The sequence below is a fragment of the Oncorhynchus mykiss genome, chromosome 1, assembly GCF_013265735.2.
Source record: "Oncorhynchus mykiss isolate Arlee chromosome 1, USDA_OmykA_1.1, whole genome shotgun sequence".
Taxonomy (NCBI): domain Eukaryota; kingdom Metazoa; phylum Chordata; class Actinopteri; order Salmoniformes; family Salmonidae; genus Oncorhynchus; species Oncorhynchus mykiss.
The window spans coordinates 75,639,079-75,666,030 of record NC_048565.1 but is presented as its reverse complement, the minus strand read 5'-3'; the positions used below and the strand labels follow the sequence as shown (position 1 = coordinate 75,666,030).

General features: G+C 42.4%; 2 protein-coding genes across 10 annotated transcripts in view; both read right to left on the bottom strand.

Moving 5' to 3' along the window:
• Window positions 1–9,444, bottom strand: part of LOC110529506 (serine protease HTRA1A) — a 36,425-nt gene extending 26,981 nt beyond the window's left edge. The window contains exon 1 of the mRNA XM_021611753.2: window positions 8,797–9,444. Within this exon, the coding sequence (XP_021467428.1) occupies window positions 8,797–9,256 (460 nt within the window). The 5' untranslated portion in view covers window positions 9,257–9,444. The remainder of the gene's footprint in view (window positions 1–8,796) is intronic.
• Window positions 9,445–17,418: 7,974 nt separating this feature from the next.
• LOC110529500 (pleckstrin homology domain-containing family A member 1) overlaps window positions 17,419–26,952 on the bottom strand; it is a 33,396-nt gene continuing 23,862 nt past the window's right edge. For 3 of the 9 annotated variants that reach the window (XM_036985485.1, XM_036985476.1, XM_036985470.1), the window contains 4 exons: window positions 24,520–24,584; window positions 24,352–24,415; window positions 24,110–24,199; window positions 17,419–19,420 (listed from right to left, as the gene is read on the bottom strand). In XM_036985485.1, the coding sequence (XP_036841380.1) occupies window positions 19,118–19,420; window positions 24,110–24,199; window positions 24,352–24,415; window positions 24,520–24,584 (522 nt within the window). In that variant the 3' untranslated portion in view covers window positions 17,419–19,117. The other 6 variants (XM_036985481.1, XM_036985480.1, XM_036985489.1 and 3 more) reach the window with 6 other exon arrangements.

Sequence of the window (26,952 nt, the reverse complement as noted above, 5' to 3'; positions counted from 1 at the left end):
AAGGGAAATTCCATGATAGTATCCATATCCTCAGGATAGCTGTAATTTGCCCCAAGATATGGGGATAGTATGATGGCATATGTCCCTGGTTCAAATGTTTAAGATATGAGTGCATCGGTCCGCGGGCCTGCTCCGGTATCTAGACCTGAGATCAATCTGAAGTATCTAAAGAGGTAATCTTTACCACTTGACCTCTTCATTGTGCAATGTTATGAAGATACTTGGCACGTCCTCTTGACACAGACAGACTGATTTGTTTCCACAGACACATCATTGCATTGGAAATGAAGGAGAATGGGGTTTTGGCCAGTTGATGACGAAATCTTTCTTGCTGATTTGGGAAAATCACAAAGCAGATGTAGTCAGTGTGTGGTTCTTCCATAGCAGTGCAGGTTACTATTGCCAGTGTTGCCTCGTCTGTAGACCGTGACAGGATATTTCTTAATGAGACACTCTGTCTGAGGAGCTGGGGCTCAGATCAGGTCAACGACTGCTGGGATGAAGTCGACCGCTGGACAAATAGAAAAGCATATGGACCAAGGATCTACTTGAAGAGAGCATCTACTTGAACCTCAACTCCCTCCAAAATCCTGAATATCATTGGAATGCCTTTGAAAAGGAGTTTTAATAACTAGCGGTTTTTACTGTTCTGAAATGATGGAGGACTGTACGTTGAGTCGACCCACAGTTACATATGCATAAGCCTTACAGAACTACATACATACAGTATGTTGAGTCGACCCACAGTTACATATGCATAAACCTTACAGAACTACATACATACAGTATGTTGAGTCGACCCACAGTTACATATGCATAAGCCTTACAGAACTACATACATACAGTATGTTGAGTCGACCCACAGTTACATATGCATAAACCTTACAGAACTACATACATACAGTATGTTGAGTCGACCCACAGTTACATATGCATAAGCCTTACAGAACTACATACATACAGTATGTTGAGTCGACCCACAGTTACTGTCTGCCAGAAATTGACAGAGTAAAATAAATACAAATTAAAGATATCCTATGTGCGCACGCGCACACGCACACACAGTTAAACCGAGATAATGGCTTTTTGATTGAAGTGTTCTGACCCGAGGCAGGCATGCTTCACTACAGACTGAGAGAGAGGAGAGAGAGGGGGACCAGGGGAGACGCTCTTAAACAGCTATACAAGCTATACATAGGTTTAGGGTATTCAAGCATCAGGCTTCAGGTCTCATTTTTAATTGAACAATGTCATATTGATGAAATAAATCTAAACTTAAATTCTACAGAGGCAAAGCAAAGCCTATCCTATCAGGGTGTAGATGTAGCCTGTCTATTGCGGCTCCCTGAAAGGTAGTCCTTGTTGTCCTATCAGTTACCTTCTTCTGGCCTGGCTGTCTGGCTGTCTGGCTGTCTGGCTGTCTGGCTGTGCTCCTGTAGCCTTCAACTTCACCACCTCAGAGGTGGGGGAACCAGACGAAAGAGTGGAGGAGGATGGGGGTTGTATAGTTATCCTAAATGGCTCTGTAGTGCCACATCTTCTCTCGACTTGTCTCGTTACGTCTATGCAACATATAGCAACGCACAAAACCACTCATAAGCTAGCTCAGCTAGCAGGTAGCTCAGTGGTTAAGAGCGTTGGGACTGTAGGCTAACCGTAAGGTCACTGGTTCGACTCCCCGAGCTGACTAGGTGGAAAATCTGTCGATGTGCCGTTGAGCAAGGCACTTAACCCTATTTGCTCCTGTATGTCACTCTGGATAAGGGCATCTATTAAATGACTCAAATGTAAAAAATAGAATGAAACAATGCGCTTGTCATGCTGTCAATGGGCCAGCTCAGTAACCTCCTGTCAAAGAGGCATTCCATCCCTCTATTAGACACACTGTGTCCATCTCCCTATAATTCCCATATGTCTGCTATACAAACTCACTGACCTCTCCAAGAAAATAACCCTGATTCTTGTATCAAGCACTCCCCAACACACACTGGTCTGCCTGCCTGTCCACACTGTTGCTGCTTTATGAGTTTTTCCATAAGGAAGCTGCTCTTCCTTTCCCCCATCATACGGGCAGAGGGATTGGGTTGCAGTGTCAGTGGGGTTGTATTCCCTCTGCGGTATTACTGTAGTCCAGGTCCCTTGCTGCAAGGCTGTGGTGCAGCAATGCATTGGCTCCACTGAATACACACTCACTAAGTCTTTGAAAGGGTCCCCTAAGTCACATGATACATATTCCCTGAGCTGTGTGAACATACACGGAAAAGCCCAATCACAATTCAATCCCTAGACCATTGTTTTGTGATAACCCTACTGATGAATTTAAAGTGCCAAGAGAGGAAGGGGAGAGGGAGAGAGGGAGAGAGAAAGAAAGAAAGAAAGAAAAAAGGAAAGAAAGAAAACAGAGCGCTGAAAGGAAGAGTGGCAAGTGAGAGGCAGAGACAAGAAGAGAAAATACTTGTACGATCAGCATACTGTACATGATCCACCAAGCATAATCACAGACAGTTTTCATTCTCTAACTGTACACCAACACAGCTTGCCAATGTAAAGCTAGCAAGCCCCAATCACTCACTAGAGCTATGCATTATGTTGCTGTTCCTTTGGGTGTGTATTGAAATGAAATGCATGAAAGGGTTGTTCTCAACATCCTAAAGTCAACATGTTTATTCTCTTACCTCTTGTGAAATATCAATACATCTCAAACGTGTTTCTGCAGGCCATATATGCCATTCTGTGACTAAATGAGTTCATTAAGAAAACACGCAACTGGCCCACGGGACAGCAAGATTTGACCTGAATCGTGTGCCAGCTCAAACAACTTGCATGATCGACAACTTCAGAAAACAGATTCAAATGACATCATGCACCAGTGTAATTTAATGTGTTTGCTTTAAGAGAGGTCATTGAGGCCAGTGGTCCGGAGCCTCTCTTTACTTGGCCAGGGGCCTTCATGTAGCTTGGCACAGAGCTGCACTCTGTTTTCTTAGGCTGTCTGGAGCTGGAGAGGAGCTGGATCAAATGTTTGCATCCCAAATGTTTGCAAAATCACTGAGGAGACACTCTCTGACATAACTTTGGCATGCCTTGTGTATCCTTGTGTTGGAAAAGGTAAACATGTGGAGATATTAAAAATAGATAGTCTACTGTCATACACATACTGTACATTATGTGCCTGCACACGTACATTAACTGTCTGACAATGAATAATCTAGAACCCAAAAGGGTTCTTCAGCTGTCTCCATAGGAGAACCCTTTGAATAACCCTTTTGGGTTCCAAGTAGAACCTTTTCCACAGAGGGTTCTACCTGAAACCAAAAAGGGTTCTCCTATGGGGACAGCCGAAGAACCCTTTTGAACCCTTGTGGTCCAACTAAGAACTAAACACATGGGGCCTGATTCCGACTTAGGAAATGACGCCTTTCTTACGCACTCCTTTCCTTGTCACTTCTCAGTAGTTGGAATTCAGACTAACATGAAGATGTGTGAAGGACTTTGCAGGCATGATTCCATTCCGCACGCTGAATAAATGTAATTCAATCGCTGAAAACCCTCCCACTCACTAGGCAAGAGATTTTATTTCAATGCGGTTTTCAGTACATTTATCTTAAGCCATCCCTTTAAATACAGTGTACCTTTTAATTAGAATTTTGTCGACAGGTTTAATAGAATATATCGGGAGAACAGGTTCAGAATACTAGCAATCAATGAAAGAAAGCCATCTACAGTATATGCATATGAGTCTTTGTTTCAGCACCAATTGGTAGCTTTAAAAATACTCTGATCTTGTAGATTATTTAGGGGTTGGAAAGTATTTATGAATCATAAAAAAACAGACTTGGAGAGCCTTTGGCATGAAAGAAAAAAACTGTGTTTTGATCCATTCTGAAAATTGCCACACTCAGTTCTTTAACCCACGGTAATGTTGGAAGATAAGTGTACATAGAATTATAATAGGGAGAATACTGCACAGAGGAAGCAAATTAAGGTAAACTAAACAATGGAATTATATGGAATGATAATGTAGGCCATACCAACTGAAGGGAACAAAAAGTACATTGGCAGTTGAATATGTGTTATTAAGCCTACTGACAGACAATACTGATAGAAGCTAATATTTAACCTGATAGAAATAAGAAATAGAAAAATTCGGAGTAACTCATAATTAAAAGATTCGAGAGTACCCATCCCTGCAAGTTAAAAGGTTGTACAATTTAAATTCTGCATAATGGCATAGCATTTCATAAACTTTACTGTGGAAAAGTTGATATGTGAATATGCTTCAGTTTGCTCTCATATGACTGGTTTCACACTAAGATTGAATCATACTACACTGGCTCCGACGCTCGTCGGATGTGGCAGGGCTTGCAAACCATTACAGACTACAAAGGGAAGCACAGCCGCGAGCTGCCCAGTGACACGAGCATACCAGACGAGCTAAATTACTTATATGCTCGCTTCGAGGCAAGCAACACTGAGGCATGCATGAGAGCATCAGCTGTTCCGGACAACTGTGTGATCACGCTCTCCGTAGCCGACGTGAGTAAGACCTTTAAACAGGTCAACATACAAGGCTGCAGGGCCAGACAGATTACCAGGAAGTGTACTCCGGGCATGTGCTGACCAACTGGCAGGTGTCTTCACTGACATTTTCAACATGTCCCTGATTGAGTCTGTAATACCAACATGTTTCAAGCAGACCACCATAGTCCCTGTGCCCAAGAACACAAAGGCAACCTGCCTAAATGACTACAGACCTGTAGCACTCACGTCCTTAGCCATGAAGTGCTTGAAAGGCTGGTAATGGCTCACATCAACATCATTATCCAAGAAACCCTAGACCCACTCCAATTTGCATACTGCCCAAACAGATACACACATGATACAATCTCGATTGCACTCCACACTGTCCTTTCCCACGTGGACAAAAGGAACACCTATGTGAGAATGCTATTCATTGACTACAGCTCAGCGTTCAACACCATAGTACCCTCAAAGCTGATCACTAAGCTAAGGAACCTGGGAATAAACACCTCCCTCTGCAACTGGATCCTGGACTTTCTGACGAACAGCCCCCAGGTGGTGAGGGTAGGTAGCAACACATCTGCCACGCTGATCCTAAACACTGGAGCTCCCCACGGGTACGTGCTCAGTCCCCTCCTGTACTCCCTGTTCACCCACAACTGCATGGCCAGGCACGACTCCAACACCATCATTAAGTTTGCAGACGACACAACAGTGGTAGGACTGATCACCGACAACAACGAGACACCCTATAGGGAGGAGGTCAGAGTAACAACCTGTCCCTCAATGTAACCAAGACTAAAGAGATGATTGTGGACTACAGGAAAAGGAGCACCGAGCATGCCCCCATTCTCATCGACGGGGCTGTAGTGAAGCAGGTTGAGAGCTTCAAGTTCCTTGGTGTCAACATTAACAACAAACTAGAATCGTCCAAACACACCAAGACAGTTGTGAAGAGGGCACAACAAAGCTTATTCCCCCCTCAGGAAACTAAAAAGATTTGGCATGGGTCCTGAGATCCTCAAAAGGTTCTACAGCTGCAACATCGAGAGCAACCGGACCTGTTGCATCACTGCCTGGTACGGCAATTGCTTGGCCTCTGACCGCAAGGTACTTCAGAGGGTAGTGCGTACGGCCCAGTACATCACTGCTTTGCCTGCCTTCCAAGACCTCTACACCAGGTGGTGTCAGAGGAAGGCCCTACAAATTGTCAAAGACCCCAGCCACCCCAGTCATAGACTGTTCTCTCTACTACCGCATGGCAAGCGGTACCGGAGTGCCCAGTCTAAGACAAAAAGGCTTCTCAACAGTTTTTACCCCCAAGCCATAAGACTCCTGAACAGGTAATCAAATGGTTACCCGGACTATTTGCATTGTGTGCCCTTCCAACCCCTCTTTTTACACTGCTGCTACTCTCTGTTATATGCATAGTCCCTTTAACTATACATTCATGTACATCCTACCTCAATTGGCCTGACCAACCAGTGCTCCCGCACATTGGCTAACCGGGCTATCGGTATTGTGTCCCACCATCCGCCAACCCCTCTTTTTATGCTACTGCTACTGCTTGTTCATCATATATGCATAGTCACTTTAACCATACCTACATGCACATACTACCTCAATAAGCCTGACTAACCGGTGTTTGTATGTAGCCTTGCTACTGTTATTTTCAAATGTTTTTTTACTGTTGTTTTATTTCTTTACTTACCTACACACACACACACACACACACACACACACACACACCTTTTTGTTTGCACTATTGGTTAGAGCCTGTACGTAAGCATTTCACTGTTAGGTCTACCTACACCTGTCGTATTCGGCGCACGTGACAAATAAACTTTGATTTGATTTGACTCCAGCAATTCTAATGTCAAATGTATCTGAAACAAGTGTCAATCAGATTAGTCATTGACCTAGCTCTTATCAATAGCTCTTATCAAGTTGCATGGAGTATGTTATTATTTAGATCAGAAAAAAAGAAAGAAGATTTTCCACTTGGAACCGGTAGGTTCGCTAGACCTTATTCATGGTTTCCTCGAGTGTAAAGGTGGTGGAATTAAGTCAAGGTCAGAATACAGCATATTTGTAGACATACCTCTGCATCACCTTAATTTAGTCTAAACTACATGACCAAAAGTATGTGGACACCTGCTCGTCAAACATCTCATTCCAAAATCATGGGCATTAATATGGGGTTAATATGGAGTCCCCCCTTTGCTGTTATAACAGCCTCCACTCTTCTGGGAAGGCCTTCCACTTGATGTTGGAACATTTCTGCAGGGACTTGCTTCCATGCAGTCAAAAGAACATTAGTGAGGTTAGGCATGATTAGGGCTGGCTCGTAGTTGGTGTTCCAATTCATCCCAAAGGTGTTCGATGGGGTTGAGGTCAGGGCTCTGTGCAGGCCAGTCAAGTTCTTCCACACCGATCTCGACATTGTCATGTTGAAACAGGAAAGGACCTTCCAAAAACTGTTGCCACTAAGTTGGAAGCACAGAATCGTCTAGAATATCATTGTATGATGTAGCATTAAGATATCCCTTCACTGGCACTAAGGAGCCTAGCCTGAACCATGAAAAACAGCCCCAGACCATTATTCCTCCGCCACCAAACTTTACAGTTGGCACTATGCATTGGGGCAGGTAACGTTCACCTTGCATCCGCCAAACCCAGATTTGTCTATTGGACTGCCAGATAGTGAAGTGTGATTCATCACTCCAGAGAACACGTTTCCACTGCTCTAGATTCCAATGGTGGTGAGCTTTACACCACTCCAGCCGACACTTGGCATTGCGCATGGTGATCTTAGGCTTGTGTGCGACTGCTCGGCCAAGGAAACCCATTTCATGAAGGTCCTGACGAACAGTTCTTGTGCTGATGTTGCTTCCAGAGACAGTTTGGAACTTGGTAGTGAGTGTTGCAACCGAGGATAAAAAAAATGTTCACGCCACATGCTTCAGCACTTGGCTGTCCCGTTCTGTGAGCTTGTGTGGCCTGCCACTTCGCAGCTGAGCCATTGATGCTCCTAGATGTTTCCACTTCACAATAACAGCACTTAAAGTTGACCGGGGCAGTTCTAGAAGGCCAGAAATTTGACGAACTGACATGTTGGAAAGGTGGCATCCTATGATGGTGCAACGTTGAAAATCACTGAGCTCTTCAGTAAGGCCATTCTTCTGTCTATGGAGATTGCATGGCTGTGTGCTCGATTTTATACACCTGTCTGCAATGGATGTGCCTGAAATAGCCAAATCCACTAATTTGAAGGGGTGTCCACATACATTATATATATAAAAGTATCTCTACCCACAATGAATAACAGGTGAATAGCGCACTATAAAGGGAATTCCATTCCATTTCGGGTCAGAATCGGGCCCTTGGAGCACATCAAACACACAAACACAGTTAAAGATCACTGGCTCATCTCTCTACCACCTGTAGGTGAGTTGTTAGTGTGAAGGTTGTCTTTGTACCCTCCCCAGAGACACAATGCACGTGCAATTAGAAAGTTGAGGGAAATAGAAACCACTTAAAAGGCTGTCACAAATCTATTAATGTTATGATATTTCATAAGGAAAAAAAAAATCTGGGATGGATAGATGGTCTGGTTTATGTTGTGTCCCACTGACTCTGATAACAAGTGTCTCAGTTTGCAGGTCAGCTGCACTGGCTGAAACTGAGGACTCACAGAGTGGAGTCCAAAGAAATAAATAATACATTATCCATGGTGAAGTCAGCAACAATGACCTATTGCATTAATTATGCTACTTTAGATCAATTAATTTGGAGGGTTATTCCCATGTGACTGTACGCATACCAGAGCTAATCCATACCGTTAATAACAAGTTAATATAATTAGTGACTTAGTTCAAACAAGCAAAACTAAGCAAGGATTACTGCTTTTCATGTGTGAATGAACAAAAACAAAAACCAGCGCATTTCAATGGTAGCCTTTGTTTTACTGTCAAAGGACACTTGATGTTTGTGCCCGTGGGATGCATAACCAGCTGCCACATCTGGATGTTGTTGCCCACCATACTGTCACACACTGATTCCTTTCTGGTGAGAATTCATGACTCTAAATATCAGCAAGGCTGAATCTTATTTGATATAGATTGAATGGAACAATTATGCGTAATCGAGTTATGCTCACTGATTTAAAGTTAGGAAGTCACCAGTAATAATGATTATGAAATACACACAAACAGCACATTCAAGACAAGACGGTGAAATGGGAATTATATGTATAATATTCTTCAAAGCCTTTACCTTTCCCACAAGCTCCCCGTTGAATGAACATAACAGGTGGCTGCTGAAGTTTCAGTGCCCGGTTGCTGACTCTCTTGAGCTCGCAGATGTTACGGTAAGATACGCCGTCGCTACCACATACAGGATCCGTGGTTTTGCAGGCGCAAACGCCGCTCTTCCCTCTTCTTCTGACAGTGGCAGAGTACCCCACTCCGCCGGACACCGAACACTCCAACCCCTCTCCACACACCGGGTCTCCAAGCTTTCCATTGCCGCCGCACGCTTCGCCCTCTCCAGAGGCACACACGGGGCAGCAGTTGCAGTGGTCCAGGACTTGTCCTGCTAAGCACTCCGCTGGCATACGGGGACACATCGCCTTGTGACAACGACTGGGACAGCTGATAACGTACCTATTGGAGATCTGTGCTTCAGCAAATAGGGATGCCAAGCAAACGGTTACGCAAAATATTGACCAAAACATGGTGGTTTACTGTGAAACACAGTTTAAAAATATGGGAAAGTAAACAAAAAGTGTCCGGGCTTCTCTAAACTTGCAGTACTTTGGTACATGTGAGCTGAGGAGTGTAGAGCAGAGCAGTTGATGTAAGGGATTAAGAGAAGCTCCACTTCCACTGTGCACCAATAAGCAACTGAGTATTTTAGCTGGCACTGCATTTATACAAAAGCCTACTCAATTCCACATGACCCGGCACACTTTCTAGGCAATAACAATACGCATTTCTATGGTTGGTGTGTGTGTCACGTGTTAGAGGGAAGCGCTTTGGTATGTATTCATACCTTTTTTCATTAGGCCTATTTGAATGAATTCTATTTTGAAATAGACGAAATTTAGAATATGCTACACATTTGGAATAGGCCTATCCTGGATCAAAATTTGATTTTATGGGAAGCCATTGCATGTTTTATTAAAAACAATGCAACTGCATTTGCATCTGAGCTGAATAAATCACAATTAAAAAAGATATCTGAATTGAAAAAATTGTTAATGACACAAAAAGCAAACACTTTCTTCAGACCAGGTAGTGACTACTCTTTTCAACCTAGTCTGAGAGCATTTCGTATTATTCTGTACGTAAATCCGAGAACCTTTATTTAGTATAATATGTGACGTTTCGTATGCTATGTAGTAATTTGAGGATGTCCATCGCCCATTTCGTATTATATGTTACGAATTAGATTCGAATTTGCAACCAATGGGATTTGACTCCAATTTCATTCAGATTATTAAAATACTATATGCCAATACCTCGCCATAGTAATAACAGGCAATACCTGCTCTGTTCCTTTGAGAATCATTCGAAGTAGCAGGTAACGTGATCTCATCTCACCTTCGCTACTTTTATTGTCGATGGAGCCCCTGACACACACACAAAAAAATAGACCAATATCTCTCAATTCTACGGATCACGTCAATTTATTATACACCGACAATATCTTACTTTATCTAGACAATGTACTGCAATCCCTCCTTAACGCTTTAAAAATCATGGACAAATTATTAATCGCCATCTCAAGGTGTAAAATAAATCTAACCAAATCTGCCCTACTGCCTCTCAAGACCCCGATGAGGACTCCATCTCTACTTGTGAAATCCCAATCGTTTCCCATTTTAAATATATGGGAATAGATATACAGTATTTCCTTCCTTCCTAAAATCATTGGCAGAAACTTTAACAGAACACTCAAATCAATTCAATATCCCAGTTGCTTTAACTGGCAGAATATCTATTGTAAAAAGTCATACACTGCCACAGCTGAATTTCTGTAGCTCAATGCTTCCCTTGTCTCCCCCTTCTGGCTATTGTGATAAAAACCATAGTGCAGTTTCAAAATGTATATGGCAAGCTAAGTGATTCCAGATCAAATTAACAAACTTGGAAAGAGTGAAAGACGTAGGACTATCCATACCAAACTTAAAACTGTATTTCCAGGCACTAGCATTTAGTCCACCCTCTGGCTGAGTATAGAGATACATATGGTGTCTTCTATTGCCCTGGAAGAGGTGGTCTTCACTGATATACCTTAAACAATGTAAACTACGCTTTGGTCCTATTATTGCTCACACAATTTCTATGGCATGCCCATACTCCAAAAGGTTCCTATAACGCCTTGCGATCTGGGGGGCGACCTTTTGCATCAACCCAATGGTCGAAATGTTGAATCCTTCTGCTTGCCAATATCATGGACAGTAATGGTTTGAGAACATTCCAAGATTTGAAAGACACTTACACTTATTTAGAACTCAGGTCAGCTACGCTGGCCTATGGAGCACCTTGGGAAATCCAACTACCGAACCATCCAATGATGGGATTTAGAAATAAATTATCTGGGCTCCCGAAAGGACTGATCTCTATAATACAATGAACAAAAATATAAACACAATATGTAAAGTGTTGGTCCCATGTTTCATGAGCTGAAATAAAAGATCCCAGAAATGTTCCATATGCACAAAAAGCTTATTTTTTTTCTCTCTCTCATATTTTGTGTACAAATTTGTTTACATCCCTGTTAGTGAGCATTCACCCTTTACCAAGATAATTTATGTACCTGACAGGTGTGGCATATCAAGAAGCTGATTAAACAGCATGATCATTACACAAATGCACCATGTGCTGGAGACAAATAAAGGCCCCTCTAAAATGTTTAGTTTTGTCACACAACACAATGCCACAGATGTCTCAAGTTTTGAAGGAGTGTGCCATTGGCATGCTGACTGCAGGAATGTCCACCAGAGCTGTTGTCAGATAATTTAATGTTAATTTCTCTACCATAAGCTGCCTCCAATGTCGTTTTTTAGAATTTGGCAGTACATCCAGTTGGCCTTACAACCACAGACTACGTGTAACCACGCCAGCCCAGGACCTCCACATGTTGCATGTTGTGTTTATACTTTTGGAAAGCTGATATTCTGAGCAAGCCATGAAAAGTACTTGAACAGAATATGGAATAATATGACCTTGGAATCCCATAGTCCGAACCATCAACATAAACATTTAAAGTTTGTTTGCAGACTCTATTTATACGAAGGAAATGTTTTACGATGAAATTGGCCCCAACTTCCAACTATTCACCGTGTCTCCTAAATCAGGCAGGCACATTCCTCCATATGATGCGGGAGTGCCCTGCAGTTGAATGCTGCTGGTGACAAATTATACAGTAAATATTCAATGCATTGCATCTATTATGTTACTTAACACCTTAGCTCTTTAAATATCTCAAACAATCAGAGATGATTACTGATGGCATGCAGCACAGCCACAAAAATGATGTTGGCTCTTAGATGGCAATCACCTCACTCTCTCCCAGTGCGCCAGTGAGTACAGGTACTGTTAGAAGTTATAACGTTAGAATTATCGACAGCGAGACTGAATGGTGCTAGTCAAGAAACATTTGAGGCCTGGACGAATATACTTGACTCTGTAAAGAATAATCTCAGCTAAAGCCCAACACATACATCACATGCAAAAAAAATATACAGTATACACTGAGTGTACAAAACATGAACACTTGCTCTTTCCATGGCATAAACTCATCAGGTGAAAGCTATGATACCTTATTGATGTCACCTGTTAGACTCTGTATGTATTTCTTACATTTTTTATTTTAAAGTGGCAGCCTACAGGTCCATGTTTTATGTGGTCCTGAAAACATTTGCCTTTATATTATATCTTTAAACATTTAAATGTAGCTGTTCAGAGAATCCATTCAGGTATGTGTGTGCCATCATAACATTGCTCACGACGAACTAATATGATAATTCCCCAATCAATAGGAAGCTATACATATAGACCGTCTACAGCAGGAGAAATCACAGGAGAGGTCATGAAGCATGTATAATTCTGGATTCTGGATTTTCAGCTCTAAACATGCTGTTTTTTACTGTTTCCTACATGACTTAGTCACTCTTGGCAACTTACTCAACTCATATAATCGGGCTACAAAAATAACTGAGAGGGTTGTTGTGAGGCGTTCCAGGATTGCTGTGGGTTATAAACCATTTATAAAATAATTAGTTATCTCAATCTTATTTTAAAAAGTACACACTTTGCCCATTCATTAATAATTTCATGTGCGGTCAGAAACGAAACAATCAACAGAAACCAATATTTGAGGGAACTTGGGTGATGATGAATCATTACCAATTTTGTAAGCAAAGCTAACATTCAAAGCCTTTTCATTCAACCAACATTGTTCATAAGATCATTAGCAAACAGTTTTTTTGTGGTTTTCTAACAGAAAGCTTAAACTGTTTTCTGAAGTTGTACAAATTAAAGACTAAACAAATTGCTCTCATTAGAAGAAATATTGGCCAATTTCTAGCATGAAAAGCATGTATTCCAATGTTATAGCTCGTGGCTTATATACTGTAGTGTAGCGAACAACAAATCTCTGTCAAGTTGGATGCCTGTGGTGGGCTGTAAAAGATCCAGTAAACAGTGGACCAATGAATCACTGCCATAAACTATGATTGGTTATGGGCCAGGGATATTTTAATGACTATGGTTTAATGAGGTGGTTGGACCAATACTCAGGGCCCAGGCATTGAGATGGAGGTTGCCTAAGGTTCCTTGTGGTGCTATGGGGTTTGTCTAACATGCTCCTCCCATAACCAAAGGGGTCTTGCATTGCTTTGTCTTGCATTGAAAGGGTGAGGGTATGTGGAACAATAGTGACACTTGAGTTCATGAAGTTTGGTGCTATAAACACTCTTCCCATTGGAATGTATAGCTTTGGAGGACAATATTATGTTGTGGAAATGACATGGCAACCTTTAAGGTCAACATCAACCCATTAAAACATATTCAGATGAAAACAACCTGCTTTAGGTTACACCCTAATAAGTTCAATAAGACGAGATTTGTCTTGTTAAATTGGACCCATTGTTGATGTGAGCTGTATGATTCCGAATGAGCACATGCAGAGGTCTCTCTAGGGCCAAACAGCCACTATATTAGTCAAATAAAATTGTATTGGTCAAATGCACATATTTAGCAGATGTTATAAGGGGCATTGACTAAAATACAGTAGAGTAGAATAGTGTATACATATGAGATGAGTAAAGCAGTATGTAAACATTATTAAAGTGACTAGTGTTCCATTATTAAAGTGGCCAGAGATTCCATGTCTATGTATATAGAGCAGCAGCCTCTAAGGTGCAGGGTTGCGTAACTGGGTGGAGGCCGGCTAGTGATGGCTATTTAACAGTCTGACGGCCTTGAGATAGAAGCTGTTTTTCAGTCTCTCAGGCCCCGCTTTGATGCACTTGTACTGACCTCACCTTCTGGATGATAGCGGGGTAAACAGGCCATGGCTCGGGTGGTTGATGTCCTTGATAATCTTTTTGGCCTTCCTGTGACATCGGGTGCTGTAGGTGTCCTGGAGGGCATGCAGTGTACCCACGGTGATGCTTTGAGAAGACCATACCACCCTCTGGAGAGCCCTGTGTTTGCGAGCAGTGCAGTTGCCGTACCAGGCAGTGATACAGCCCGACAATAAGCTCTCGGTTGTGCATCTGTAAAAGTTTCTGAGGGTCTTAGGGGCCAAGCCACATTTATTCAGCCTCCTGAAGTTGAAAAGGCGCTGTTGCGCCTTCTTCACCACACTGTCTGTGTGGATGGACCATTTCAGATCGTCAGTGATGTGTACGCCGAGGAACTTGAAGCTTTCCACATTCACTACTGCGGCCGTCGATGTGGATAGGAGCAGTCTCCCTCTGCTGTTTCCTGAAGTCAACGATCAGCTCCTTCGTTTTGTTTACATTGAGGTTATTTTCCTGGCACCACTCCTCCAGGGCCATTACCGTGTAGGCTTTCTCGTCATTGTTGGTAATCAGGCATACTACTGTTGTGTCGTCTGCAAACTTGAGTAGGAGGCGTGCGTGGCCACGCAGTCATGGGTGAACAGGGAGTACAGGACGGGGCTGAACAAACACCTTTGTGGGGCCTCTGTGTTGAGGATCAGCGAAGTGGAGGTGTTGTTTCCTACCTTCACCACTTGGGGGCGGCCCGTCAGGAAGTCCATGACAGTGTGCAGTGCAATGTCGATTGCATCGTCTGTGGATCTATTGGCGTGGTAAGCAAATTGAAGTGTGTCTAGGGTGTCAGGTAAGGTAGAGGTGATATGATCCTTAACTAGCCTCTCAAAGCACTTCATGATGACAGAAGTGAGTGCTATGGGGCGATATTCATTTAGTTCCGTTACCTTTGCTTTCTTGGGTACAGGAACAATGGTGGACATCTTGAAGCAAGTGGGGACAGCAGATTGGGATAGGGAGAGATTGAATATGTCCATAAACACTCCAGCCAGCTGGTCTGCGCATGCTCTGAGGACGCGGCTAGAGACGCTGTCTGGGCTGGCAGACTTGCGAGGGTTAACATGCTTAAATGTCTTACTCACGTCAGCCACGGAGAACGAGAGCCCACAGTCCTTGGGAGCGGGCCATATCGGTGGCACTGTGTTATCCTCAAAGCGGGCGAAGGCGTTTAGCCTGTCTGGGAGCAAGATGTTGGTGTTTTTTTCCCTTTGTAATCCGTGAATGTCTGTTGTCCCTGCCAACAGTGGCGATTTTAGCATGTAAATCTTGGTGGGGGAAAAAAATAAATATGTGGCATGCAAGGCCACTACACTACACAACACTAAACAATACATTATTACACTATAACGGTGACAGACAGTGCACACAAACTGTAAAGCTGTCCCAACAGCAGTCCCAACACCTTACCACTGCTACAGCTGGCTATCAGCAGTCTTGTCTGGCAGCGAAACAGTTCATTCATTCTCATTTAATGCCTTTAAAAAAAACATTGCTGATTTGGCTGACTTGCTTAAACAAATGTTGGTTTCTACTGACAATTGAAATGTACAAACTATGGCATACGGGGACAACAAGCGGATAAGAGGCAATCGGTAATTTCGATTAAGACATTAATGAGCAAGTTAGGATGGACGCAGTCAATATAACCATTTGTTCAGCACTTTTGAAATGCACAGCGAATTCAGAACATGGGTGTTCTCCCTGTACACCAAGTCAGAACCATGGGATAAATAAAGCAGACAATGAAAGCTCTTACAAAATTCGATGATTACATTTCTCTAAAACAGGTTATAGGCTACATGTACACCACCAAGTTATAACAGCAGGCCAAATTAAGAGGGGAAAATAGACCAAATGATTAGGGTGAGGCACATGGGCTAATAACAGCTTACTACACAACATACACTTAGTATTACTTTCTTAGCTACAGTATACATATCTCCCTGGCATATTACATAATTTATGCAGTAGCATATAATAATTTTTTGGAGACACCTTGTTGTGCTGTGCTCACTTGAACAGGAAGGTGGAGCGGCGGTCCTTCCTGGCGGTCCTTCTTGGGTAAATTTTGTCATCAACGTCTGGCATTCTCTGGATTTATGGTGCTTTCAAGACAACTGGGAACTCTGAAAAAAGGTTGAATCATGATGACATCATTGATCTTCAGGTCGTAGCTCTAGAAAGATGCCCGAGTTCCCAATTTACAATTCCGAGTTGGATGACTGTTCAAAATTTATTTTCTCAGTCTGACCTAGTTTTTCCCCCAAGTTCCCAGTTGTCTTGACTCACTGAAGTCCGAGACTTCTCAGTTCCGAGTTGAATTGCTACTCCACTTTGTCTCTACTGACGTTTTGCCTGTTTGATTGCCTTATGGAGGGAATAACTACACTGTTTGTATTCGACCATATTCCCAGTCACCTTGTCATGGTTAAATGAGGTGGTTCGCGCTTTCAGTTTTGCGCGAATGCTGCCATCTATCCACCATTTTTGGTTTGGTTGGGTTTTAATAGACACCGTGGGAACAGCATCCCCTATACACTTCCTGACGAACCCAAGTCACCGTGTCCGTGTAAACGTCAGTGTTATTCTCTGAGGGTACCCGGAACATATCCCAGTCCATGTGATCAAAACAATGTTGAAGCATGGACTCCGATTGGAGTCTCTCAGAAGCCCAACAAAAGTCACTGTTGCAGGCCAATAAAAGCATAAACAGACTGGGCTACCTCACCCACTTCTTACTGGCCCTGAGTCAATCCAGATGTAGTCGTTTCTGTTTTCCACAAGCAACCGTATTGCATCATCATTGGTCACTGTGAGCCTCCATTCGACTAAACACAACTCATACCACCACACCCTGTTCAGACTTGACAGGTCAATGATTGGACACACAAATAATGCTGACTGACCATCATTACCAAAGTTCAGTCTGTATAGGAGGGAGTCAAATGTAGTGGCATTTCTACCCTGGGAAGAAAGTTAACCGTGTACATTTCACCACCAGGGGGCAGAGTGGTCATACAATTAAGTGTGAGGCTACGTAAGAGCAGTTGAACCATTTCTTAGTATTTAGAAGTTTATTCCAGTTTTTTATGCATTCATAGAATTGTCTGCTTTATCTGGACTTCCTCCTTGATTTTATTTCAAAATGTGTTAATGACTAGTGGGAGTTGTATGAGCTGCTGCTGATCTTGATTGAACTGATTTGCAATAATTTAATCAACACATGAACATTATCAAAGTATTTCTTTCAAGTTATCCACGTAATAAATAGCAACACAATTACAATCTAGTACACAAGACAAAAAGGATTAGAATAACATTTTATTTTTATAGAATTTATGGCACTTTAGCAGCTATATGGTTTTGCAAAACCACTACTGAGAGCTATTGAAATAAGACCTTTGAGTAGTATTGCTGGGTTAACCTCCACTACCTGGCAATACAGGCACAGGGAAGTTCAAACGGAAATATACATCTTACCACATCATTTTACAACATAAAATAAAACCATCCCATACAAACTGTTGAAGAAAACCAATGTTATCACACGCACAAAACAGCAGCTGTCATTGTCATAACTCAACAAATAGGGCAGCAGTCATTAAAATGGTTGAAGCCACTGTACAGTATACAGGTCTGAAGAGGTCAGGCAGGTTTGGTGACCAGTATTTATTTAAACATCATCTCTGCAAGACACTCTGGCCATCCCTTCCCTAGTAGTGACTGCTGTTGACTTTGGTCCCGTACTGAAGCCACCTCACTCTGTCGCTCAACTCACTCCCCCACTAAGCTCCTATTGGTACAAGTCAGAAGATAACCCCAAAACAGTACCCTGCAGGATTAGGCAAACATCCGTGGATCGTTGCACGAAATGAGTGCCTTTTGCTACCCTTTGATATGTTAAGTAAAAATTGTGCACCAACAACACATTTAAGTCTGTTATATTAAATGAAGTAGCCTTTAATATAGACAACACAAAGAATTCAATAAATCTGATTTTTTTGCATCTGAATAAAGACTTGCTAAAGTTGAAATGTGCTCTTTATGACAGAATGCTAATTAAGGTGATTATTATTTTTTTTACCACTTTATACTTCTCAAAAAGGCACCGAAGTGGTGGAATGACCCACATGGCTTGCATTGGAGCTGCACAGTCCTCTCGTACCAGTCCACAGTGTGTGCCAACAACTTTCTAACTGTAATACTATGGTGTGGATCTTGAGTGGTATTGTAAAATCAGAAAAAGGAAATGTCTGTTAGAATAATTTGGGTCATACACCATACAGTAAAGTAAAAAAATAAAGACAATGTTCAATAAGAACAACAGTGAATGTATGAAATGACCAGGCATGATTATTTCTGTAGCTTGACAACTATTCCCTCAGACAATATAGCTTGCTCCCTTAAAATATACACTCACTAACACACAAATTGTTGAATTAATCTTTGTGTGTAGTCAGGAGTTGCAGGTAAAACTCTTCATTGCATTTTAAATCTAAATGTGTAGGCGAACATTAACGTGTGATCTGAGGTGGGAGAAAATGGCGTATCTTTGGCATAGAGCTCAGTGTGAATCCCACCCCACCCACACCCACACACCTGATTGCATGACTTTATGCATGTGTACACAGGCCTCAACTTCAACTGAGCAGATGACTAACAATGAAACACCAGGAGAGAACGCAACCCCTCTGTCCCTGAGTGACTTTCAACTCTAATATCTGACCAGGGTTGACTAGTTGGGTTAGGTAACGAGATGGATGGAGGTCAGACATATTATACAGTCATTCACTTTGGCATGGAGTCCAGTTCCTGCTTTCTGCCATTTCTATCCAGATTACTTCTGGTCAGTTTGGTGGAGGAGACCAGCAACCCCCTGGTTCTGCTTCTCTCGGTTATTCAAAAGCACTCCTCTCATTTCCTCCATTATCACTGTTGTCACACATCATCTCCTAGTTTGTTGGTAGGGGTCAGACTTCACTGACTGGCAGGTCGGTAGGGTCCAAGTCAAGGGGGGGGTTCTGGTGTGTAGCCCTCAAAGGTGCTGCACCGTCTCCATGGCGACTCGAGTGTGGTGGCAGCAGTCACTTGGACAGGCGTGTCTCCTGCAGTGACAGTCGGGCGTGGCTGGGTCGTGGCAGGAGGCTCATGAAATGCTCGCTGTCCCACGCCAGGCTCCGGGCATGCGCCGCCCGTGACAGCAGGGCACTCTGGGTAGGGTGGCACTGCAGATATGGGCGAGCGAGGGACGGGGGGCCCCGGGTGGCTGCTGTAGAATGTGGAAGAGGAGGAACAGCCACAGTGCTCCTGCTGAGAGAGGACAGAGGGGTGTGTCCCACAGAATCACAGTCAGACAGGCACCAAGGGTGGTGACGAAAATCTAATTTGGAAAACAGTTGTGAATAGAGTCAGTGGCAGACTTGTGGTGTAGCGGCTGATGCAGCAGCGGTGGTACTAGTAGCAGACAGTAGAAGTGCTGGTAAAGCTGTGACGGTGGTAGTGCAAGTAGTAGTAGCAGTAGTGCTTGTTTTTTTAAAGTTAGTATTTCACTGTCATTTCACTCTCTGTAAAAACAAGAGGGGGTGAGGAATAAAGAAAGACCATGTCAGTGGCCAGTTGGTGGTGTTGTTACGGATCTGCCCCTTTAAAAAATATATATATTTTACATTTTCGCCTAAAATGACATACCCAAATCTAACTGCCTGTAGGTCAGGCCCTGAAGCAAGGATATGCAAATTCTTGGTACCATTTGAAAGGAAACACTGAAGTTTGTGGAAATGTGAAAGGAATGTAGGAGAATAACACAATAGATCTGGTAAAAGATAATACAAAGAAAGAAAAAAAACATTTTGTATAATCATCTTTGAAATGCAAGAGAAAAGCCATAATGTATTATTCCAGCCCAGGTGAAATGTAGATTTTGGCCACTAGATGGCAGCAGTGTATGTGAAATGTTCTAGACTGATCCAATGAACCATTTCCTTTCTGTTAAAAAAATTGCCCATGTGCTTAATTTGTTTATTATTAACTTTATGTTCAAAATTGTGCACTCTCCTCAAACAATGGCATGGTATTATTTCACTGTAATAGCTACTGTAAATTGGACAGTGCAGTTAGATTAACAAGAATTTAAGCTTTCTGCCAATATCAGGTATGTCAATGTCCTGGGAAATGTACAACCTCATGGTATTAGCCTACGTTAGCTCAACCGTCCCGTGGAGGTTGTTAAGGAGGGAGCAAGCCAAGTAGCACTTATTAGATGTTAACCCAATCCATTCACCCAGCAAAAACAGTTTGTGACCATAAATAAAATAAAGCCTGATTGCCCATGCTGGCATTTCAAATCCCCCCCCAATCAGTTCAAAATGATATGTAAAACATCAAAGTCATCATAATTCTGTACCATTCATTCAAACATGCAGCCGGACAGAGAACATGTAAAAATGTGCAGTACCAACCGAAAGTTTGGACACACCTATTCATTCCATGGTTTTCCTTTACTATTTTCTACATTGTAGAATAATAGTGAAGACATCAAAACTACGAAATAACATATATGGAATCATGTAGTAACCAAAGAACGTGTTAAACAATCTAAATATATTTTAGATTTAATATTCTTCAAATAGCCACCCTTTGCCTTGATGACAGCTTTGCACACTCTTGTAATTCTCTCAAACAGCTTCACCTGGAATGCTTCTCCAACAGTCTTGAAGGAGTTCCCACATATGCTGAGCACTTGTTGGCTGCTTTTCCTTCAATCTGCGGTCAAACTCATCCCAAACCATCTCAATTGGGTTGAGGTTAGGTGATTGTGGAGGCCAGGTCATCTGATGCAGCACTCTCCTTCTTGGTCAAATAGCCCTTACACAGCCTGGAGGTGTGTTGCGTCCTTGTCCTGTTGAAAAACAAATGATAGTCCCACTATGCCCAAACCAGATGGGATGGCGTATTGCTGCAGAATGCTGTGGTTACCATGCTGGTTAAGCGTGCCTTGAATTCTAAATAAATCACTGACAGTGTCACCAGCAAAACACCCCCACACCACCTCCTCCATGCTTCATGGTGGGAACCACGCATGCGGAGATCATCACCTACTCTGCGTCTCACAAAGACATAGAGGTCGGAACCAAAAATCTCAAATTTGGACATGTCACACCAAAGGACAGATTTCCACCGGTCTAACGTCCATTGCTCATGTTTCTAGGCCCAAGCAAGTCTCTTCTTCTTAATGGTGTCCTTTAGTAGTGGTTTCTTTGCAACAATTAGACCATTAAGGACTGATTCACACAGTCTCCTCTGAACAGTTGATGTTGAGATGTATCTGTTACTTGAACGCTGTGAAGCATTTAGAGGTACCTACCTGCAGCAGAGGTAACTCTGGGTCTTCCTTTCCTGTGGTGGTCCTCCTGAGAGCCAGTTTCATCATAGTGCTTGATGATTGTTGCGACTGCACTTGTAGAAACTTCAAAGTTCTTGACATTTTCCAGATTGACTAAACTTCATGTCTAAAAGTAATGAACTGTTGTTTCTCTTTGCTTATTTGAGCTGTTTGTTCCATAATATGGACTTGGTCTTTTACAAAATAGGGCTATCTTCTGTATACCACACCAACCTTCTCACAACAAAACTGATTGGCTCAAACGCATTAGGAAGGAAAGAAATTCTAGGGTTGCTACTTTGAAGAATCTCAAAAAGAAAATATATTTTGATTTGTTTAACACTTTGTTGGTTACTACATGATTCCATGTGTGTTATTTTATACTTTTGATGTCTTCACTATTAAAATAAGAAAAAGAAAAACCCTGGAATGAATAGGTGTGTCCAAACTTTTGACTGGTACTGAAAGAGCAGTTTAATTACATGACAAGAGGCAGACCATTCAACAGAAACATCTACACCATAACGGCCTGTGTGAGAGCAAACAAAGGGCTACGTGATTCTTCAGGTAAGCTAGGTCGGTTAGTTCATGAGCTTCCAAGTGTACATATACAGTGGATGTCATCATACAAAACATACACAAACATAAACATAAACAGCTAAACAGTTATTTATGTGAAGATGATTGTGGTTTAGCTCCCAAAGATAAAGTTAATTCTCATTTTCTAAATAAAGTTTGAAGGTAACTGGGTTATGCAAGTCGACGGTGTGAGAGAGTAAACAGAAATACAGGCAGCGGACAGGAAGTAGAACTAGTGACAGGCAAGATGTGAGACGTCTAAGACAGGTATACAGCTGCAGGAGACTGCAGAGACACAGAGAGAGAAAGAGAGACAAGGAGAGTGTGAGTGCACATATGAAGTGATAGACAGAAACAGGAAACGGGTCTGTACAACATTTTTTACACAACACTGCAGCACATCTTAGAGAGGTAGCGTCCCAATTCTCATGAAGTGTGCATTCATACACTCCCTCCCTACGACGCATTTAAAAAGAATTGGGTGTTTCCACCATATTGTCCTTTACTTGTAAATCCATCAGGAGAAGGGAACAAGTGCACACTAAGGTAAGATTCAAATCAGGCTGGCTCCATTATACACCCCTTGGACAATCAATACGAAGACCATCAAAAGGGGAAACCAGTGATTTTATACCTTTTGTAAATTGTGGTAGTACCAGAGATGCGTTAGTACAGATTTCAAATGTGTGTGTGTGTGTGTGTGTGTGTGGTAAGGGTTTTCAAAGTTGCAGAGGGATGTTTAAAACGTTTTGTCATCTTCAAATGTTAACAGAGCAACAACAGCAAATTACATTTTATGAATTTAGTAGACGCTCTTATCCAGAGCAACTTACAGGAGCAATTAGGGTTAAGGTGCCTTGCTCAAGGTCAAAGACAAATCTTTCCCCTAGTCGGCTCCTAGCGACCTTTCGATTACTGGCCCAATGCTCTAAACCGCTAGGCTACCAGCGGTTAAGAGCGGGATGAGTGGGTGTGGAAGTGAATGGGAGGCCGTGACTAGCTGCAGAGGTCCAGGGAAGTTAAAGGGATACTGGGAGATTGTGGTTCTACTTACTCAGAGTCAGATGAACTCTTGGATACCATGTTTATGTCTCTGCGTGCTGTATGAAGGAAGTTAGCGGTAGTATTGTGAGCCAATGCTAACTAGCATTAGTTGTAATGACAAAGTCTACAGGTACCTTAGCATTGCGAAACTACCACTAACGTCCCTAACACAGCACACAGAGATCAAAAAATGTATCAACGAGTTCATCGGACTCTAAATTCCAGAGTTTCGCAGTATCCCTTTAAGCTACATTAAGTTAAGGGAATGAGTTTATGGGACTAACCCCAGAGCTGAGGTAGAGCATGAACAGGACGACAGGAAAAGCAAAGAAGCAGAGGTAGAGGAGAGAAGGTCTGAGTTGGAGTTACAGAATGGGCAGCGGGGTGGAGAGGTTAGAGCCCACACAGGGAGGTAATTTACAGTTTGGTTTTTAGGGAGGCAGAGTGGTGACTCTCCAGTCTACTCCATGACATCAGAGACCAAAGGTTAGTGAAAAACAACAGTACAGAGAAGAAGCTTTGGGGAACAGGAGCTGACATACGTGCTGCACTCCCCGATTCGGGCCGTATACCTCTGTATACAGGGGTTCGACAGCCGTCTGGCTTGCCGCATCTGCAACAACACAGTGGACAGCTGGATTAGAGCAGGTTGGGAAGGGCCAGGCTTGCCCACAGTACAGGGGGAAAAGAGAGGGAGTGGAAGAGAAAAGAGGATATGTGGCGACTGCACTACCCATACTATGCCAGGGGGGCTAACACCTACAGTAGAAGGGGGACCAACCTCTACCCTCTGTAGTGAGTACAGAAAGTGACACATACTTTACACTCCTCCCTGCATCCTCACTGTTTGTGTGTGTTGGGCTGCCATGAACACGTGACACAAATAGAGAACAGATCAATGTGTTTCTACTAAGGACCAGACAGGCGGGAGACTGAAGAGCCAGAGGGCATGCAGTAGCCCTATAATCCCAGTGACGTGGTGGGTGGTTACGTACTGTGGCTGCAGATCTCCCAGGTCCCCGCTGGGCTACGATGGCCCCAGAGACAGCCTTGATCCAGCTGTGCATCTCCTCTGGACTGTCAGCCTGCAGGGAGAGAGGAGACAGGGGACAAAAGGGGCAAATTGTAAAGGGGGAAAGTCAGAGGTGAGAGAAACACATAAACTGAGTGGGATATTTCTTAATATTAATCTAGGCATATGTCATAGAAAAAAAATATATGTTTAATCTCTTCTCACCTGAATGTAAAAGGTCCTAGAAGTGGTGACAACCTCAAAGAGATTATCCCTCATCATGATGTCACTGGAAATACAAATATAAACAGTGATCAAAATTAAAGTTACATGCAATATATGTGGATGTAGAGGCTTCCTTCAACCATGACAATGCTGAGAGTTGTGCAGTACCTCTGTTTGCACTCCTGAACTTTGTGGACCTCCTTCAATGGAATAATTCTCAGAGGGTCCTTCTCCTGGAGAGAGAGAGAGAGAGAGGGGGGGGGGGGGGGGGGGGGGGGGGGGGGGGTCAAGAGGAATATAAGTAATTACATTCTATTTTAAGAACCCCAAATTAATAACAAACTGTTTTAACGTGCTATAGCTCAGTTCTGGTGACTTTTTAAAAAGACATTCTACTCCAAAATGACGGAAATGCTGACGATCTAAAATATAATGTCCACCTCCAGAATCGAGCTAAAGAACATATTATTATTTTATTTTTTTCACCTTTATTTAACCAGGTAGGCAAGTTGAGAACAAATTCTCATTTACAATTGCGACCTGGCCAAGAAAGCAAAGCAGTTCGACACATACAACAACAGAGTTACACATGGAGTAAAACAAACATACAGTCAATAATACAGTAGAAACAAGTCTATATACGATGTGAGCAAATTAGGTGAGATAAGGGAGGTAAAGGCAAAAAAAGGCCATGGTGGCGAAGTAAATACAATATAGCAAGTAAAACACTGGAATAGTTGATTTGCAGTGGAAGAATGTGCAAAGTAGAAATACTACTTTGTAGTTCGTTCCAGTCATTGGCAGCAGAGAACTGGAAGGAGAGGCGGCCAAAGGAGCAATTGGTTTTGGGTTAAAGTATTTGTAAAAAAAATATTATAACATAGGAGGGGGACCAACCTCTACCCTCTAACCTTAAGTCCATATTGTCAGGTATGCTATTAGCAATAAGCATTATTGAGAGGGGGAAGAGAGAGAGACATAACGTTCTGTGTGGATTTCCAGTGCTTAAGTATGGATTTCCTACCGCCTCGCTGTCCTTTTCCCCCATAGGATTCCAAGTTGAAGAAGACCCGTTTTGATCTCCTTACTAAGGGTTAGTATATCCCCTGATAATGACCCTTTTCGTCCAGTGGAAAAACTAAAAACTATCTGTTACTGGCAGAGAGATGTGGAACTCTTTCTTATAGGTCTATTAACTCATTAACCGCCTGGTGATGTCACCAAGAAGGCCAAAACTGTCAAGCAGTCTTTTCAAACAGCTCTTACACTAAAAGGGCATTATTGTAATTTTCACAATATTATACCAAACTCAGTGTGGACATATATTTAAAAAATATATATATAAAACAAAAAAAGAAATGTTTGAGTACACTGGGCTTTAACCTCATCTGCCCATTCCTGCTATTTACAGGGTTACCGTGGAGACGCTGATGGATTTTACTAAAACCAACCCCCCTCCCCACACACACCAATGTAGCTTCTCTTTCAACATTTTGCTATGTTACAGCCTTACTCTAAAATAAATTACACACAATAACCCTTAATGACAAAGCAAAAACAGTTCATTTGAAATTTTTGAAAATGTATTACAAATTAAAATCTAAAATATCACATAAGTACTCATAAGTACCCTTTACTCTAGAGGTCGACCAATTAATCGGAATGGCCGATTAATTAGGGCCGATTTCAAGTTTTCATAATGATCGGAAATCTGTATTTTTGGACGCCGATTTCCGATCATTTTTAAATGATTTTTTATACCTTTTATTTAACTAGGCAAGTCAGTTAAAGAACACATTCTTATTTTCAATGCCTGCCTAGGAACTCAGGGGCAGAACGACAGATTTTCACCTTGTCAGCTCAGGGGTTCCAATCTTACAACCGCACAGTTAACTAGTCCAACGCTCTAACCATTGCACTCCACGAGTAGCCTGCCTGTTATGTGCATGTAGTAGAAGCCAAGGTAAATTGCTAGCTAGCATTAAACTTATCTTATAAAAAACAATCAATCATAATCACTAGTTATAACTACAGATCCAGTTTAGCAGGCAACCAGGTGAAATTATCTCATTTCTCTTGTGTTCATTGCACGCAGAGTCAGGGTATATGCAACAGTTTGGTCTGCCTGGCTCATTGCGAACTAATTTGCCAGAATTTTACATAATTATGACATACATTCAAGGTTGTGCAATGTAACAAGAATATTTAGACTTAGGGATGCCACCCGTTAGATAAAATACCAAACGGTTCCGTATTTCACTGAAATAATAAAGTTTTGTTTTCGAAATGATAGTTTCCGGATTCGATCATATTAATGACCAAAGGCTGGTATTTCTGTGTGTTATTATGTTATAATTATGTCTGATTTGATAGAGCAGTCTGACTGAGCAGCAGCAGGCCCGTAATCATTGATTCAAACAGCACTTTCGTGCGTTTTGCCAGCAGCTCTTCGCAAGCACGGCGCTGTTTATGACTTCAAGCCTATCAGCCTAATGGCTGGTGTAACCAATGTGAAATGGCTAGCTAGTTAGCTGGGTGTGCACTAATACTGTTTCAAATGTCACTCACTTTTAGATTTGGAGAAGTTATTCCCCTTGCGCT